This window comes from Onychostruthus taczanowskii, unplaced genomic scaffold (genome assembly GCF_017590055.1).
Source record: "Onychostruthus taczanowskii isolate IOZ18803 unplaced genomic scaffold, ASM1759005v1 scaffold45, whole genome shotgun sequence".
Lineage (NCBI taxonomy): Eukaryota > Metazoa > Chordata > Aves > Passeriformes > Passeridae > Onychostruthus > Onychostruthus taczanowskii.
Window position 1 is genome coordinate 1,829,479 of NW_024502014.1, and position 16,600 is coordinate 1,846,078.

General features: G+C 37.2%; 1 protein-coding gene across 2 annotated transcripts in view; it reads left to right on the forward strand.

Annotated features, from left to right (window-relative positions):
- The window catches only part of PLOD2 (procollagen-lysine,2-oxoglutarate 5-dioxygenase 2), a 47,843-nt gene extending 34,804 nt beyond the window's left edge, over nucleotides 1-13,039 (forward strand). The window contains exons 11-20 of one of the 2 annotated variants that reach the window (XM_041414427.1): nucleotides 3,236-3,340; nucleotides 3,600-3,725; nucleotides 4,926-5,067; nucleotides 6,276-6,338; nucleotides 7,755-7,868; nucleotides 8,274-8,339; nucleotides 8,822-8,926; nucleotides 10,283-10,429; nucleotides 10,657-10,782; nucleotides 11,830-13,039. In XM_041414427.1, the coding sequence (XP_041270361.1) occupies nucleotides 3,236-3,340; nucleotides 3,600-3,725; nucleotides 4,926-5,067; nucleotides 6,276-6,338; nucleotides 7,755-7,868; nucleotides 8,274-8,339; nucleotides 8,822-8,926; nucleotides 10,283-10,429; nucleotides 10,657-10,782; nucleotides 11,830-11,985 (1,150 nt within the window). In that variant the 3' untranslated portion in view covers nucleotides 11,986-13,039. The remainder of the gene's footprint in view (nucleotides 1-3,235; nucleotides 3,341-3,599; nucleotides 3,726-4,925; nucleotides 5,068-6,275; nucleotides 6,339-7,754; nucleotides 7,869-8,273; nucleotides 8,340-8,821; nucleotides 8,927-10,282; nucleotides 10,430-10,656; nucleotides 10,783-11,829) is intronic. The other variant, XM_041414428.1, reaches the window with a different exon arrangement.
- Nucleotides 13,040-16,600: the final 3,561 nt, after the last annotated feature.

Sequence of the window (16,600 nt, forward strand, 5' to 3'; positions counted from 1 at the left end):
ACTAAGGAGGTCACTGTTCCAGATGGACTTGTGGTTTGTAAACTCAGTCAGACATCACTCTGATTGCAAAATACTTTAAACTGATCTGCTGAGCTTCACACTGCCAACCAAAAATCTTGGCTTTCTTCTGAATTGTTGTTAATTGCTGCACTGAAATTGCTCATTTGGTCTTACTTCAGAGCAGGTGGAGTGGAAGGCAAGTAGATTGAAAGATTAATTGCTGCACTGAAATTGCTCACAGAAAAGGACACAGCTTTTTTTTCAACATTTGGTCTTACTTCAGAGCAGGTGGAGTGGAAGGCAAGTAGATTGAAAGGTTTAGCCTTTGAATGTAGACAAGGAAACATTTTACACATGAGCTTTGCCAGAAAGCACTTTCCACGTGTTCCTTGGAGTGACCTGGATATGCATACAAATAGTTTCACATATAATCTGGGATGTCTACATCTGGAGAGGTTAGCATGCACTGTAAGACTGTAATACTCTAAAGCATGAGAATATAAAGGGTTACATTTATTTCCTTGGGCAAAGCTACTGGGCAACACTGAAAGCCTAAAGAGAAGATGCATTAATTTCTCGAGAGCATGCTTGCTTATTAATTTTGACTGAACCTTTTATCACTTTCTTTCTCTCCATCTGAAACCTGTAGTGTTTTAAGGAGATTTTTTTTTAGTGACCTTGAAGTGCAAAGGATCACCAAATGGCAAAACTTCATGCTTGCAGCATAATTCTTCCAGCATTTTCAGATACAAGCCATCATGTCAAATGGGAAGGATAAGTTTTGCCATGTGGTGATCCAGTCTTCAATACTGTAGAGAAAGGAATAAGGAGGAAAAAATAAGTCAGAATAGTAACCTTGAAATTTCCTGACTGTTTAGGACAGGAATGCTTTTAGAGAGTTCTCAAGAGAGTACTGAATGACTGAGTGTGACTTAGACCAAAACTTTTAATTTAGTCTTTGTGGTTTGGATTATTAGGTGAATGAGGCAGGAGGGTTTCTAACACTAAGCACATGGGAGTAGTTGGAATAGAATTTTCTGGGTCTGGATTTAAAAGGGGTGGGAGCAGAAAAAAAGGCAAAAGTTAAAGGACAATACATTTTGCTATTATGTATTTAATTTTCCAGGTATACTTGCGTGTAACAAAATATAATTTTCTTTATATATCCACTTTACCACATTTTTTTATAATTAAAAACATATTAATTTTCCAGGTATCCTTGCCTGTAACGAAATATAAATTTCTTCCACTTTACCACATTTTTTTATAATTAAAAACATTTATTCTCTTCATGTTTTTGTTAGCAGCAGAGGGTTTACCTGCTTTTGGAGTAGTGCTGGCAAGTGTTGTGGCTGGAACCCTGGACTGAGATCAAGTCTGGTCTCAGGTCTATTTTCCTCACTAGAATAAGGATCAAGGAGCTGAATGTTTTTGGAAGAAATTTTACATGTAATGCCAAGTGCAGTATAAAAGTCAGGTTACTATTAATAATTGTAATTAAGCCAATGATAAGTCTATATGTGACTCGTGTTCAGTGGTTGTAAAGCTTTGAACAGAATGGATTAGTAAAGGAAAATACCACAAAGACTGAATTACAGGACCATGTTATGGCCAAAGTAAAACCTGCTGGTTTCAGTTGGGGCAATGTGAAAGTGCTGATTAGGGAATTTCTGTCACAAAAATGTCTCTATAAGATGTCAGGTAAGGCACACGCAGAGACTGGCCAGAGGTGTAGACTGGTGTGTGTTCAAACACAGTGATTTTAGCTGCAGTGGGAAGATCATTCCTGACATATGGGTATTTAAATTTTTTTTTTTCTGAGATTATTGCTAGATCTTTAGTGATCAAGCCTGAAGAGGAAGAAGTGCTTAAAGTTATGGAATAAAAAAGGTCTGCCTTCTACTGTGATTCCAACAAAGTCATACCTCTTGGGTCCTTTGAGCAGAAGAAAGTTTGAACAGAAAGACCCAAAAGGTGTTGATAAGTAGTAATTCTGATGGAAGATTTAGTGCTAGAGTTGGAGGGGGATGGAAGAGGAGCAGGCAGGAAGCCATGGCAGCCCTTACCTTCCCTTGTGTGTAACCTGTCACATCCACCCTTTGTCAGATCTTTTGAAGTGACAGAGATCTTTGCCTTTGCAGAAAACAGTCTCAATCAATCAAATCAAGTGGAATTGAACTAAAGCACTGACTGTAGATATTTTAAAACAAGAAAGTAAGATAGTGTTTCAAGCTGTTATGGTGGAATTAAAATAGGGAAAACAGACAAATTCCATAATGCCACCTGCATGATAGGAAGCTATTGCTGTAGTATTGACTTGAGGAACTTGATCCACCTTCTCTAAAAGTATATTTGATTTCTTGTAATCTCCTACTATTCTGATGGCATAGGAAAGCTGAATTCACTATACCAAGTTTTGGCCTAGCAAGTCCACCCTACCAGAAGCATACAAACATAGTCTGTGTATCTTTCATATTTACAGTAGAATGTGTTTTCTTTGTCTTTCTCTTGGAGGCATGGGAGTTTGTGCAGTTTGTTCTTTTGAGATCAAAATCACAACTGATAGAAATAGTGTATGGACATATTCAGTTATTTTCCCCAGTATAAATTCACTGCCTTTGCAATTGGTTTATATTTCTCTTTACCAACTTTGTTGTTCTTGTAGGTCAAAAAGACAAAGAAAAGGTCTTTAAATACATGTTTCTTTATATAAGTTTATAAGTTTTTGTCCTACACCCTCCATAAGGTTTCAATTACCATTCAGATTGCATCTCTGGAATCTTTTTCCAAAGACAGCATTACAGCCACTTGTGAGAGGAGCTTACTAAATAAGGTCACACTTCACTGTTCAGTGATTGTACTGATACCCAGCTATATAAATTAATGGCTTGCTCCCCGTGTCCCATTTTCTATTAGGAGACTCTATAGAAGGTATTACTGAACTTGGTAAAGGTTAGCGGCCACTTAGTTAATTAAAAGAAAAATCTAAGGCATCTAATCCATATATTTTAGTCTTCAGTTAATGAAACTACTGTAATCTAGACACCTTTCTTTACAATACTGTGCTGTAGAGGACTTTTAATGCAATGACTCAGTTCAGTACCTACTTGGGGTACTAGTTTGGGGTTTTTTAAAATCTTTGTGTTTGTTTTGTTGGTGATTTTTTTTTTCTGGACATGTGTCCATGTGGACGCTATTATTAACATGAGTTAATAATTCTTTTTTGTCTTTTTAGGGACCTTTGTCGCCAGGATAAAACATGTGAATATTACTTAAGCATAGATGCAGATGTCGTGCTGACAAACCCAAAAACTTTAAGAATACTGATAGAACAGAACAGGTATAGTAAATATCTTATTTTGTAGAATTTCCTCTAAATTGAAAGGATTCTCTGGGGTCTGTCCAGGGAAAATAAGATCCCATTTGTTTTTGCAGAGTTAAATCCTCTTTGTTTACTTGTGATATTTCATTGCCATAGTTCATAACAGGCTTGGGGGCCAACAATTCACAAAGCATTTTGTTCCTGTCAAACAGCAATTCCTGATGTGAATTTCAATTTCATGTTTTCATATTTTCTTATTCAATATGTCACTTCACAGGAAGATAATTGCTCCGCTCGTAACCCGCCATGGGAAGCTTTGGTCCAATTTCTGGGGGGCTTTGAGCCCAGATGGTTATTATGCTCGATCAGAAGATTATGTGGACATTGTCCAAGGGAACAGAGTGTAAGTAACTGTAAACTAATTCTTAAAGTCAGGGCACCCAATATGGTTATTAGCAACATATTGCATGAAGCTATATGAGTATGGTATTACTCCTAGAGAGATGAGGTTAGGTATATTGTTTTGTGTTTTCTATTTCATAGAAATATACTTGTTTATTCCCACTCACAGCTTGGAAAAAAAGCCAAGTGTTTAACGTGATGAGCTGGTGTTAGGACTGGACACATCCATTACTGGTACCTGTCTGATGGTGTCTGGTTGCTCTACCAGTCCAGTATACAATACAGAAAAAGACAAGATAAACAAGTAGCAAACCCAAAACTCTACATCCCTGGAACCTCAAGCAAAAGGAATGGTTGTCGTATTCATTAAATGACTTTGTAATCTCTTTGGGGCAAATGCTTAATCAATGGAACAGCTATAACTTCTTTGTGTGTTTCATACTGTATGATGTCACATATCTCTTAAGGAGCTGTTCAGCAATACTTTTGTCAAGGATAAACTTTTGGGTTTATCACTCCCCTAAATTACTGTGATGTAAGTTGTTCTAAGCTTGACTGTTCCATATGGTGATGCCTTTTCTGTGCCTTGGAAGAACAAAAGGTCTGAAACAGACTGCTTGAATAGGACTGGCTTGTTTTCAGTCCTACTGTACTAAAAGTGCTTGTGGCACTGAGAGGGGGGGAAATCTGCAGAGGGAGCATTTTGAAAGCAATGCTTTTGTGTTGATATTGGCCCAACTCACATAAATACATGGCCTGCTGTGGTCAGTGGGTATTTGTGTGAGGAGGTCAGACCAGCTGTGTGAAGTCTCAGTGAAGTCTTTAAATTCATTTAAAAATCTGTTTTGGAGTTACTTTCTCCATCTGGTATTGTAAAATAATATTAAAAGAGAGTTTGACTGATTGCCTTAACTATGGAAACATGAAGTACATGTGTAGTTAAAATTCCATAGAGAGTTTGACCTTGCTATATTTTTATAACAGCATTTCATAAAAATTGAATTACTGCCTACGCCTACTTTTGAGATGTCCAGATGTAGTTTTCCAAGTGTCTTGGGAACCTTTCAGCTTCTTCTCCTTGCAACTTGCTTAATCTTGTCAGCAAATACAGAGATGCTGATTTAACAGAATAGGCAACAAATTAGTTTTCATAGCTTTAAACTATTTTTGTGTTGGTTTTTCTTTTTCTTATTTTCAACAGAGGAGTATGGAATATCCCTTATATGGCTAATATATACTTAATTAAGGGACAGACTCTCAGATCTGAGATGAAAGAAAAGAACTACTTCATGCGTGATAAGTTGGATCCTGATATGGCACTCTGCAGGAATGCCAGGGAGATGGTAAAGTGTATCTGTAACAGCTTGCTTTCAAATACACACATTTCTTTGTGTCCTGCTGTACTCATAGACTGCTTCACTTGATTGATCTTGGATATTATATTTTACTTCTAAGTCAAAGTACTGGCCAATTTTTGTGTGATAAAACCCTTCAGGTGTATTTTTTTAAATTGATGAGAACGGAGGTATTTTCAAGGCCAATGCACTGATGCATTGACTGCATGGTATTTTCTAGTTAAATTCCTTGAAAATTTCTGTTGAGGTTAAAATACCTGTCTCCTTGGCACAACCTCAGTAGATGAAAGAGGGCTCAACTGCTCTGCTGTGTATGACTTAAATGCATTTACCAATGCCTTTGGATCATCTGTTTTGCGCATTTTTATACAGTGTGAAACTTCCGGCAGACTAAGTTGGAATCTTTTGCCATTTTTTGTTAAGTAGATATGTATTGAAGCTAATGATGGGCAGTGTTAAATAAAAAGCCTAGGTGATTTAAGAAATGGTAGGAATCTTCTTAGGGAGTATGAATCACTCATTAATTTTTCTAGATAGATTAAAATTGTATCTGATAAATGTTACTTGCATTAATCTGGAAGTAATGAGAGAACTTATTTGTACTGTAAAGTTATGAATCTGTAAATCCATATTTCTACTGATATTTACACTAGTTTCAGCACAGAGACAAATAAGACCTAAACCAGACCTATTTCCAGACACTATAGCATTGAAAAATATTTTTGCTGAATTGAACAAGAAAAGTTGGCAAGTATTAATTTTTTTATTCCCTCATAACAAGGCATGATCTCCTTTGTTTGTACTGATTCTTCAGAACATCCCTGTCCAGTCCTGTTGTATTCAAACCTCCTCAGCATCAGTTCCTGCAAAACCTGTGCTTTCCGTGTGCTCGTTAAACTAATCTGACTGGCTCATGAGAAAATTGCTTCCTCTTTTCCTCTTTGTCAGTCTGGGCTGTAGGAGGGTTTGGTACGTGCTTGTTTTTGTACTGCAGCAGATAAGAAGGGGCTGGTGGAAACAGCTTTGACATGTGTATGAAGAGCTTTGCTTGGAGATGCATGTTGTCTGTAAAGGCATATCAGCTTTTGGTCAAAGGCTGCTATTTCCCTGATGTACCTGTGGAAACCTAAAAGTAGTTGGAAAAAGAGAAAGAGATTGTGTCAGAAAACTCATGTGATGATTCTCCTTCATTTTAGACTTTACAAAGGGAAAAAGACTCCCCTTCTTCGGAAACATTCCATATGCTCAGAGCCCCAAAGGTGTTGCTTTATTTGTTTTTTATTGATTAGTTATTATTACATGCAGTATCATTCTACCACAGGAAGATACTTCTCCTCTGTCCACTTCCTCTGATGAAATACTGCTCTGGCTTTCTCTTCAGTCTGCTAGGGTTCAGGTTTTTGCCAGGGCCAGGTTTTTCATGCCCAGCTGAAGGCATCTCATAGAGGCTCTTTGTTTCCTCAGGGGGGTTTTTCAGTGCTTCTGAGGTCAAGGTGTGCTGACACTGCTTCTGTAGCTAAAATGGATGGAGCAGTCCTAGGAGCAGTCCTAGTTTTCCAGTGCTTCTGAGGTCAAGGTGTGCTGACACTGTTTCTGTAGCTAAAATGGATGGAGCAGTGCTAGGAAAGAGTAAAGCTCAGATCACTTGTAGGTCTGTCAGGCCCCCTCAGTGACCACATTGTCACTTTAAGCTGTTTTTCTTGACCCAGACCCTCCTTATTCTCCCTGCTGCAGCTAGTTTTTGATTTGGTAAGTGCCCAGAACTGGGCATGTTTAACATAATCATTACCTTTCTAACAGTTTAACTCTTTTTCAGACAAAAACGTAGACAGAATTACCAAAGTACCCAAATGGTAATATCTTCATCTGTTGTAAATCCAAAAGTCACAAATATTTCAGAAAAAAAGTTTTAGTCTGAAAAGCCTTAAACTAAAAAAATCCCATAGAACCTAAGTTCCTTTTTAAAAATACTATTTTCTGCTACTACTTCTAATCAAGAGAGTTCTGTTAATACCTTCTCTTAATAGCTTGATAATAAAGCTGTATCTTGCCACACTTGGTATTTTGCATATAATTCCATGAACAGACTTCAGAGTGCTCAGCTGTTTTGGAAGCTGATCTGAATATTGTGCATTGTATTTGCCAATATCTTTTTATTTCAGGCCAATTCACCAGATGGATCATGTAGTGAATACTCTGAAATAAGTTTCTTGTTCTGACTTTCATGAACCCTTTGATTGTTAGCTTATTCTTTCAGATTTTTATCTGAAACTAAACCCTAGATGTTGGTTTTCTTGTGTTGTGAGCATTTTCAGTTTGAGATCAGATTCTTTCAGTGTGTCTGCTTAAGTTTTCTGGAAAGCAAATCGACCAATCACTCCTCTGCTTTTTCCTTTCTATAACTCTACATATGTTCCCAACAATATATGTTTTATGTTTTGGTTTAATGTGTTTAGAAAATAAATGCAAGTAAATGCTTGTAAACAAGGAGTTGTGAAGAGTACTTGGTGATTAGAGTCAACCCTTTGAAAATTAGGGTGCTAAATTAACAGCACCTTTACAATATATATGTACAAACGTGTGATTATATTTTATGAAGGCACAATCATGAAAACCTTTTTAAGCTTTGCTAAGGTGGACAGTTTTGCTAATGATGTTTTCTCTAATTGGTATAGGGTGTTTTCATGTACATTACCAACAGACATGAATTTGGAAGACTTCTTTCTACAGCCAATTACAATACTTCCCACTACAACAATGACCTCTGGCAGATATTTGAGAATCCTGTGGTATGCATCTAATTATTTCTAAAAGTTTATTTCATTTTAAATAAAGTATAAATTTATAAATTGCAAAGGACTTGAAATTTGAAGGCTTTACATGGAGAACTTTTGTTTACTGTGTGCTAAATATTGATTATGTGCTAAAAGGTGTTCTTACCCATCCAAGCAAATGACAGTATATCCTATCAGTAAACCAGGTTGTGACCAGAGCATGAAATTGGAGAGATGGCCCTGAGGTAACAGGTTTTATGATTTTTGACATGATGGGAACAAGTTTGTTTAAGAGAATAAGAAAATTTTGAATTGTTTCTGGTGTTTTCATTAGAACAAATGAATAGAATATAAATTATTTTTTTATCACTTACAAATATTGTTGCTCTGTTGTAATGTCTTTAAATCATATTTTTTTAGGATTGGAAGGAAACTTACATAAATCCAAACTACTCAAAGATCTTCACTGATAACATAGTAGAACAGGTGAGTATAAGTAGTTTTTTGAAAATTTGTGTGACTCATAATAAATTGGCATGCAGTGAATATTTCCATGCAAATGCTGTTTTGGTCTGTGACTAAACAGTTTTTTGATGTTTTGGATCAGAACTGAATTTTTGCCATTTGATATAGGCTGCTTGCTTTTATGCAACTGCTCTGGACAGAGCACTTGTGTTGGATGATCAGTTGTGACAGTTAGGGACAGTGATTTAATGAACTTTGCCTCTCTAAAAAGCTGGGATAAGTTTTGTCTTTGTAAAGCAATGTTAAGTTTTAAGCTGTTTTCCCATATTAACCTGTAATGTGGAAGACCAGGTTTGTCACTTAGAGCCATGAGGCACAGAAGGTGTGGGTGCACTGACACATTCTTAGTGCTGGGTCAGGGCTTAGAATGCAGCTCATAGTTTTTGCTTTTGTGAGAATGTGCTTGAGAATCAAGTTTTTGATTGTTTGGGGTTTTCTTGTAGCCATGTCCAGATGTGTTTTGGTTTCCCATATTTTCCGACACTGCCTGTGATGAATTAGTAGAAGAAATGGAACATTTTGGGCAATGGTCTGGTGGAAAACACCAAGTAAGTGTCAGCCTATATAAACATAATCTTAATGAGTGATCTTAACTACTTTTACAACTCACAGTAACTCACGGTGTACTGCAACAAACAAACATCCCAGCAATTGCCAATGATCTGACACATCTGCTTTGTGCTATGAAGTGCTTAGTTTAGTCTATCATGTAGCTGCTTTTTCAGTAGATTTAGAGGCATTCTTCAATTAATATTGTGGTGTGCTGACCCTGGCTGGATGCCAGGCACCCACCAAAGTCACTCTGTCACTGTTCTCAACTGGACAGGAGAGAAAAAGTAGAGAAAAAGTATTTGACTTGAGAGATAAGGACAGGGAGAGATCATTCAATAGCCAGCACAGGGCAAAACAGACTCGGTTTGAGGAAATTAGTTTACTTTCTGCTCTGGTTCAATTGGTAATATAATGATGAATGAAACAACATTTTTAAAACACCTTCCTGCCATTTATCCCCTTTCTTAAAGGCACTGCCACCCCAGAGGTGCTGTCTCTGTCACTGCTGGGCTCAGCCTTGGCAGTGGCAGTTGTCTTGCAGTGGAGCATTGGCTACACAGGGGAAGTTTCCAGAAGTTTCCAGAAGCTTCTCACAAAGGCCACCCCTGCAGCCCCCCTGCTGCCCAAGCTGTGCCACATGAACCCAGTGCAGACTTTGAATCAGCAGATTAGACACTAACAGTGGTGCAGCTCTGTAGCAGGTACCTGACAGTGACCCAAGGCTGATTTTGGATAGCTGTTGATAACTGTTCAGACAAGTTTTACTCATTTCCCTCTGAAGTACTAACTTATCAGACTTGTCCCCCCAAGGAGTTACCTGAAAATGTTATGAGCTATTTGTGTCAACGTTCTCAGAGAATTCAAGGTATTTATTAACTACCACTAAAATCAGAGGAATGTTTATCTTATTCACAAATGTGCTACCATGTGAAACTATAGTCACAGTTGTAGTGTAGGTAGGAGCCTCTGGAAAGAATTTTAACTTACTTTTGTCTTCAAAATATTTCAACATTTATTACGCTGTCAAGTTGAGGCCTGTAGTCTCTTATCTGATGGAATTTCAGTTGCATCTGCAGCTTAGTAAATAAAACTTATCCCTAGAAGCTCTTTTATTTACAGGTGACACATCCAAATATTGACTCATCCTATTTTTGACTCTTCCAATTTTTGCTCATTGGTATTTCAACACACTTTTTTCCTTGGCAGTTAGCTGTGGGATTGCTGTACAGACAGCCACTGAAACATTGCTTTGTTGCAGTTCTGTGATTCTGCAGATTTCAAATAAATATTTGTTGAAATGTCAGAACCATCCCATGTTCATGTTTCCAAGCTATTTGTGGTGTTTTCATTAGGACAGCCGCATTTCTGGAGGTTATGAAAATGTCCCAACCGATGACATTCATATGAAGCAAATAGGACTGGATAATGAATGGCTGCATTTCATACGAGAGTTCATTGCCCCAGTAACACTAAAAGTCTTTGCTGGCTACTATACCAAGGTATGGGTTAAAAGCTTTTGCAGAAGTTACTCCATGGTGTGACTAAATTTAAGTATTTCAATGAATATCCCTCTTTGGTTTGGTTGGGAGTTTATATGTGGCATAGCAGTAGTTAAAGATGAATGTTGTTGATTTTTTATTTTGACTAAGCTTTAAACAAAATCCCAAGATTCATGTGTGTGACTTGGCAGTTCACAGCTGGAAGTTGACTGTGTATTTTGTTGCAGGGCTATGCTCTGCTGAACTTTGTTGTAAAATACAGCCCTGACAGACAGCGGTCGCTCAGACCTCACCATGACTCCTCTACGTTCACAATCAACATCGCCCTCAACAAAGTAGGAGAGGACTTCCAGGTGAGTTACTGACTTAAAAAATGTTGTTTTTTGAGTATCTAATATTAGAGCCCAAACACATGTACTTAAAGACCCAGCTGAGAAGGAAAAGATGCATATCACAAATTAAGATACATTATGCCTTGTGGTTTTTTTCACAAGCACTAAATTTCCTCAACTGCAGGATCCAGAACTGTTGATGCAGTCAGGCTGAATTGATCAAACTGGTTTAGATGGTGGGAGAGAAGGAGTTTGAAGAAAAACTTGGGAGATGTTACTAATTTCATTTTTAACATTTCTGAAATGCTTCATTTCTGTACAGTGAAAACCAGTTTTTCAAAAGAATTTAAATAGTGTCAAGTTGATTCGAGTGGCTTCTTTTCTGTAGAATTTTTTAATGGTTCTTTTCTAGATTAGCCACAGAAGGAAAACTTTTAACTCTTGTATCTGTTTAGGTTTTTTCTGAGCTAAATTATTTTCTAGTCTGATATTGATTCAAATAAAACAGTCCCCCGAGTGTGGAGCTAGGCAGGGCAGTTGCAATAATATCCAACTTTTACTTACAGAGAAATTCATCCTGTTGTGTTTATGAGCCTTTATCATTCATAGTACTTAACACCAATAAATGTGCTTGGCACACTTACTATTTTAAAAAGCACACCTTCAGAGTGAAATCAGCAGCCAGATTAATTCATTTAAGATTTTATTTAAATGCTGTCCTGGGAGGGATGCAGTCCTGAAACACGGCCTGTGAACACAATTTGCTTCTCGCTGGTAGAATCTATAGTCGAGTTATTGAAGATCTGTTTGTCAGATTCATTGCTTGAATGAGTTGTTATGCAGTGAATGCTAAAGCAAGACAAGGGGAAATCTGATTGCAAATGCTTGTCTGTTAACTAATGCTCTAAAGATGGTGTCATGTAAACAATCTTGCTGAGGGATGGTAAAAGTAAAAAACCCAGCTTATTATTAATAGCAAATTATTTGAAGTAATGGATATATAAAAAGGAATTAATTAAAGCACAAGATAAATATTTGGGATTTATTGTGTTTGTGTTTTTTCTACAGGGAGGTGGATGTAAATTCCTTAGGTACAACTGCTCCATTGAGTCTCCCAGGAAAGGATGGAGCTTCATGCACCCAGGAAGACTTACGCATTTACACGAAGGACTTCCTATCTTGAATGGCACAAGATACATTGCAGTATCATTTATTGACCCTTAATTTTATTTTTCTTTGTCCTCTTCAACAGCAGTGTTCTTTACATAAACATTTATTTATAGATCTCTTCTGGAAGATGGTGATAAAAGAAACTAAGTTACTGTTACTACACAGCAGAGATACTTTGGGCTAAAAGGAGGAAAACAGAAAATGTTCTAATCTTGTTGGAGATTTCTTGATATCTGCTCTGAGCCTTGAGTCCCAAAGTAAACATGTCCTACTTGTTTTTCCATTCTGCTGCCCCAAAGAGTGGGTAAGGAGAGAAAATGGAAAAGCACAGTGAACCCATTTCTTCGTTGAAAAAAACCCAAACCCCAAGGAATGCTAAATACAAATCATCGGAAAAATTTATCGTGGTTTTCATTCAGTTAAGTGACACAGCTAAAGTTTGGTGGTCTGTATATTTGGTACCAACCAAAGAAAGGAAAATCACAGCATAAAAACAAAATCAAATGAATCTTGTTTACAGTTGTTTCTGGTAAGCAATAATTCTATATGCCTGTTTATACTGAAGGGAAAATGTCTCTGTAGCCTGGTCTCTTAATTCATTGTCAATACTGAAATGTACACCCTTAGAAGAAAAAAAATAAATTAATTGCAGAGATGGAATAAGGGTTAAATCCTTTATCTAAGGAGAAAATGTTTTATCATTTGTTCTGAGAACTTATCCTGTTGAAAGCTTACTTTTCTTCAGCAAGTGACCTTTGTTTAAAGTGAGTTATTTTTCTAAATGTGTAGTTGCACCCAATGGATACTGGAAATTTGATGCTTATTTTCAGAATGCTGGTCAATTTTAATAGGATGTTTTATAGGGACAGTTTTCTACTCGTAAAATTACTTGAATTTTGTATCAGGAAAATGAAATGGTGGCAGTCTCTTTTAAAGCTAAGGGTCTTAACTTGACATTTATTTTGAAGAAATTGGTTTAAAATATTCCTACTGTATCTACTGTTTGTAATTTAAAGAAACTTGAAGCTAACTGTCTCAAAGTCTACCGTGCCAAAATGCACGACATGTTGGAAAACCTTGAGAAAAATAAAAGGTAATTTTAAATTAATGGAGCAGCTGTTACTTGACTGTATCAGGTAGTTTCTTTGCATTTGCGACTGTTCTTAAAATAGATTTACTGACAAATATTTTCTAATGACCTGTAGATGGGAGCTGGGTATGTCAGATTTTGGGTTGTTTGCTGTTGGAGTTATTTCAGTGAGTGCCTGTGTACTTTCAGAACAACCTCAGCAGGAGTGATGGTTCCTGGGTTTGTTTTTTTGTGGAGGCTGTTTGATGATCTAAACAGCACTTCACTTTTTAACTGTGTATCTTTGAAGAAGATACATTTTCTAAACAGAAACTTTGCAGCTGACAGGATTAGGAGAGCGTTTCAAAGATTTTCTTTTAATGAAAATAACTACATCTGCTTATTTCCCTATTCTGCAGTTTTGAGGAATGAGCTTTAACCATATTTAAAGTTATGCTGAAGCAAATACATCAAAGTGAGTCAACCTCAATCATGTATTAAAATGAGCTGGCTTGAAAAGGAATAGCTTTTGACAGGAAATTTTTTGCTTTCTTCTAATTTCTCTTTACACTGTCAACTTTTCTGCTTTTCAGGCTAATATTTGGGGGTTGCTATCCCTCAGCTTTGTTTCTTGGCGTGGAACAGCTGTCTCAATGTCTCTCTACTGCCTGTGCTTAGACAAACCTTACAGATAAGAAAATGTTCAAGCCTTCAGAATGAAGCCTTTGTTAGTCATCTTTTTCTGAGCATTTGTCTATGGTCTCTTAGGCTAACTTGGAACAGAAGAATATTTTTTACCATTGGATCAGTTAACAGGCAGTTTATTGTTTTGAGGAGATTTCTTGGAAAAAAAATCATAAAAATACAATCCTGTAGCACAGGGGAGTTTCTGGATTTCTGCAAAATTTTTCCTCCCCCCCATAACTTGTATTTTAGTTATGTATTCTGTAATTCTCAGCAAAATGTCTCTTTTTTTAGTGTGTATTTTGCCTCAAGAAAACCCCAAGGGCTTTAATTACTGCTAAATTTTTGTGTTTGCAACTCTTAGTTCACTCTGTCACTTAGTGACAAGTAATTCTGTGTTTACTGTGCTGCACATTTGTTGGAAGGGAAAATGTGTTTGCCATGCTTGAGTTACTAACATTCTCTTATTTCTTCTCTCAATAAAGTATTTGCAAAGGGTGGCAGCTGCCTTTCAAGTGGACAGCAACAGGTATGGAAGTGTTCTTACTAACTTCTTGGGAACTCACACATGCCAGGAAAAGAATTTTTTTCTGAACAGTTCACCTGAATTAGTTCTGAAAGCTTTGCCATGCTGTTGGAATGTGAGGATATGAAATCACATAGACTAAACAGAAGTGCCACTATTAGAAGATTCTTTCTATATTTCATTACTTTTAAAAGCACTTAGACTCTTGTGTCTCTTTAGCAAAGTTTGTTTTGGGCCATAGAAGATACAGCAGCAACCTAAATTCCAGCAGTGTATGAGAAACCTCAGGAGTACAGGGACATAAGGGTGCTCTGCAACAGATGAGGCATTTGTAAAGTATTTGTTTGTTCTGCTTTCATCAAGCTTCACTTTTCACTGTTAAGTGCTTGGAGACACTGTGGTGTGGGTAAAAGAACAATATATAGTTAATAGATTTCTGAAGTCTCCTTTTGCTTGAAAATACTGAATATAGCTTGTGTTTATTTCATATTTGTGAACTATTCCAGCTGTACTCCTAAGAAATGTTCAGTGCTTTTAGTCATGCTTTTACACGTCATCTTATTTAACATCACTGTTCAACAAGTAATTCCAACATCTCTTTGCCAGTTCATTTTTTTTGTTCCCAAAGGATTACTGTTTCATGCTTACTGTGAGGGGGTAGGAGTAAGACTGACAAGCCCCGAAAGAATAGTTTGTTTTCAGTGAGGCAATAATAATGAAATCTACTTGATTGTGCCTGTTTCTTTATAATGACTTTTCCCCCACATCTGCTGTATTCATGGACTAAATACTAATTCAATGCAGGGCTTCCACAGCAGATTCTCTTTTGCAGCAGATGAAGATATCAAAGAGACTGAAAATTTAGTAAGGACCCTTGTATTTCTTTCCTCCCATGTGCATGTAACCAGTTTTGCTTTTGTTTCTCTGTTTGAAAGAACTGGTTTAGATTTTTATTTTCAGCTACTGCAGTGAGCTTTTTGAAGAATTTCACTTTTATTTGATTTATTTCTGATATGGTCTTCAGTGGATTCAGTTCTGGAATGAGTAAGTATTTTTTTGACTCTTTGCCTTTGTGAATTCTCACTTTCTTGCATGGCGGAGTAAGCTGCTCTGCTATTTTTGAGAGTGGAAGGGAAGACAATATCTGTCTCAGCAGCCCCTATGACTGAGGTGTCAAATAAATTACTTTTATTACTTTTTCCAGGGTTTTTTTTTTGATTCCACAGCAGACTATGAATTGGCAGGCAGAGCTTTCACAAAATACATTTGTAGAATTGATATTGGTAGTTCTTAGAGATGAGATTTACACTAGTAGTGTTAACTGTAGAGTTAGAGTTGGAAGTAATTAATTTATGGCTGCCAGGATTTTGGTGTACCTAGATGGTGGAAGTGCCACTTAAATGGCCTTCCAACACAAATACTTTCTTTATTTTAATGTATGAAGTTGGAATCTAATAAAGCAGGTAGTCTTGCTCAACAGTGCTAAGAACCTAGGTCAAAACCTTAAATACAAATGGAAAGAGAAGGTTTTATTTTTTTCAGTGAAATATTTAGCACTTTCTCTCTTTTTTTTTTTTTTTCCCCTCTTCTGTGTGTAATTCTCTTCCTATTTGTCATATGGGTCAAATCTTTATAAGTGCATCCCACTTAAAGGGTGGTGGCTGTCTTTTGTTGTATTTCAGGGCTAGGGGGAGGGCAGAATGAGGAAGGGATGGGTGGAAGTTCAGAATTCACCCCACACAATTCCTTCCTTCTGCAGCTGTTTGCACAGAGCTGTGCTCTTACAGCACATCAATCCTAAACTAACAGGAGGAGGTCTGAGAAGCACTTGATATCCTGGCATGATGCAAAGGCTGTTAAATGCAGGATCATCTTTTTCTCTTGGCAATTTAGTGCTTCTGGAAAGTGAGTTTTCTGGCTTAAGCTTCACTTCACAAGAGCTGTTTCAGCTGTGTTAAAGCAATGCCCCTCAGGATTATTTTGCACAAGGATCAAATGTAAGATCAGCTCTCTGATGAAATCATATTAGTCTTAAGTTATTTAATAGAGTGTGGAAACAGTTCAAAAGCAGGATTTCAGTCAGCATGATTACAGCCTGTATTGGCATCAGTGCAGCTGCAGAAGCAGCAAAGCTGAGAGCCTGGCCACGAGGAGAGTCTTGGCCTGGGGTGATGCTGTGCTGCTTAGGCAGTGAAGAAAACTGTGCTTTCTTGAAAAAAACTGCTCGTGTTGTGGGTCCTGTGCATCCCTTTGCACTTGCCTGATGCACTTCTGTTTTATGGTTGTTGAATGTCTGAGTGCCTGAGGTTGGCAAGGGAGATATAGTCATATAGTAACAGACTCAGGAACTTGTCTGCTGGCCTCAAACCAGCATTCTCCTATTTCCCAGA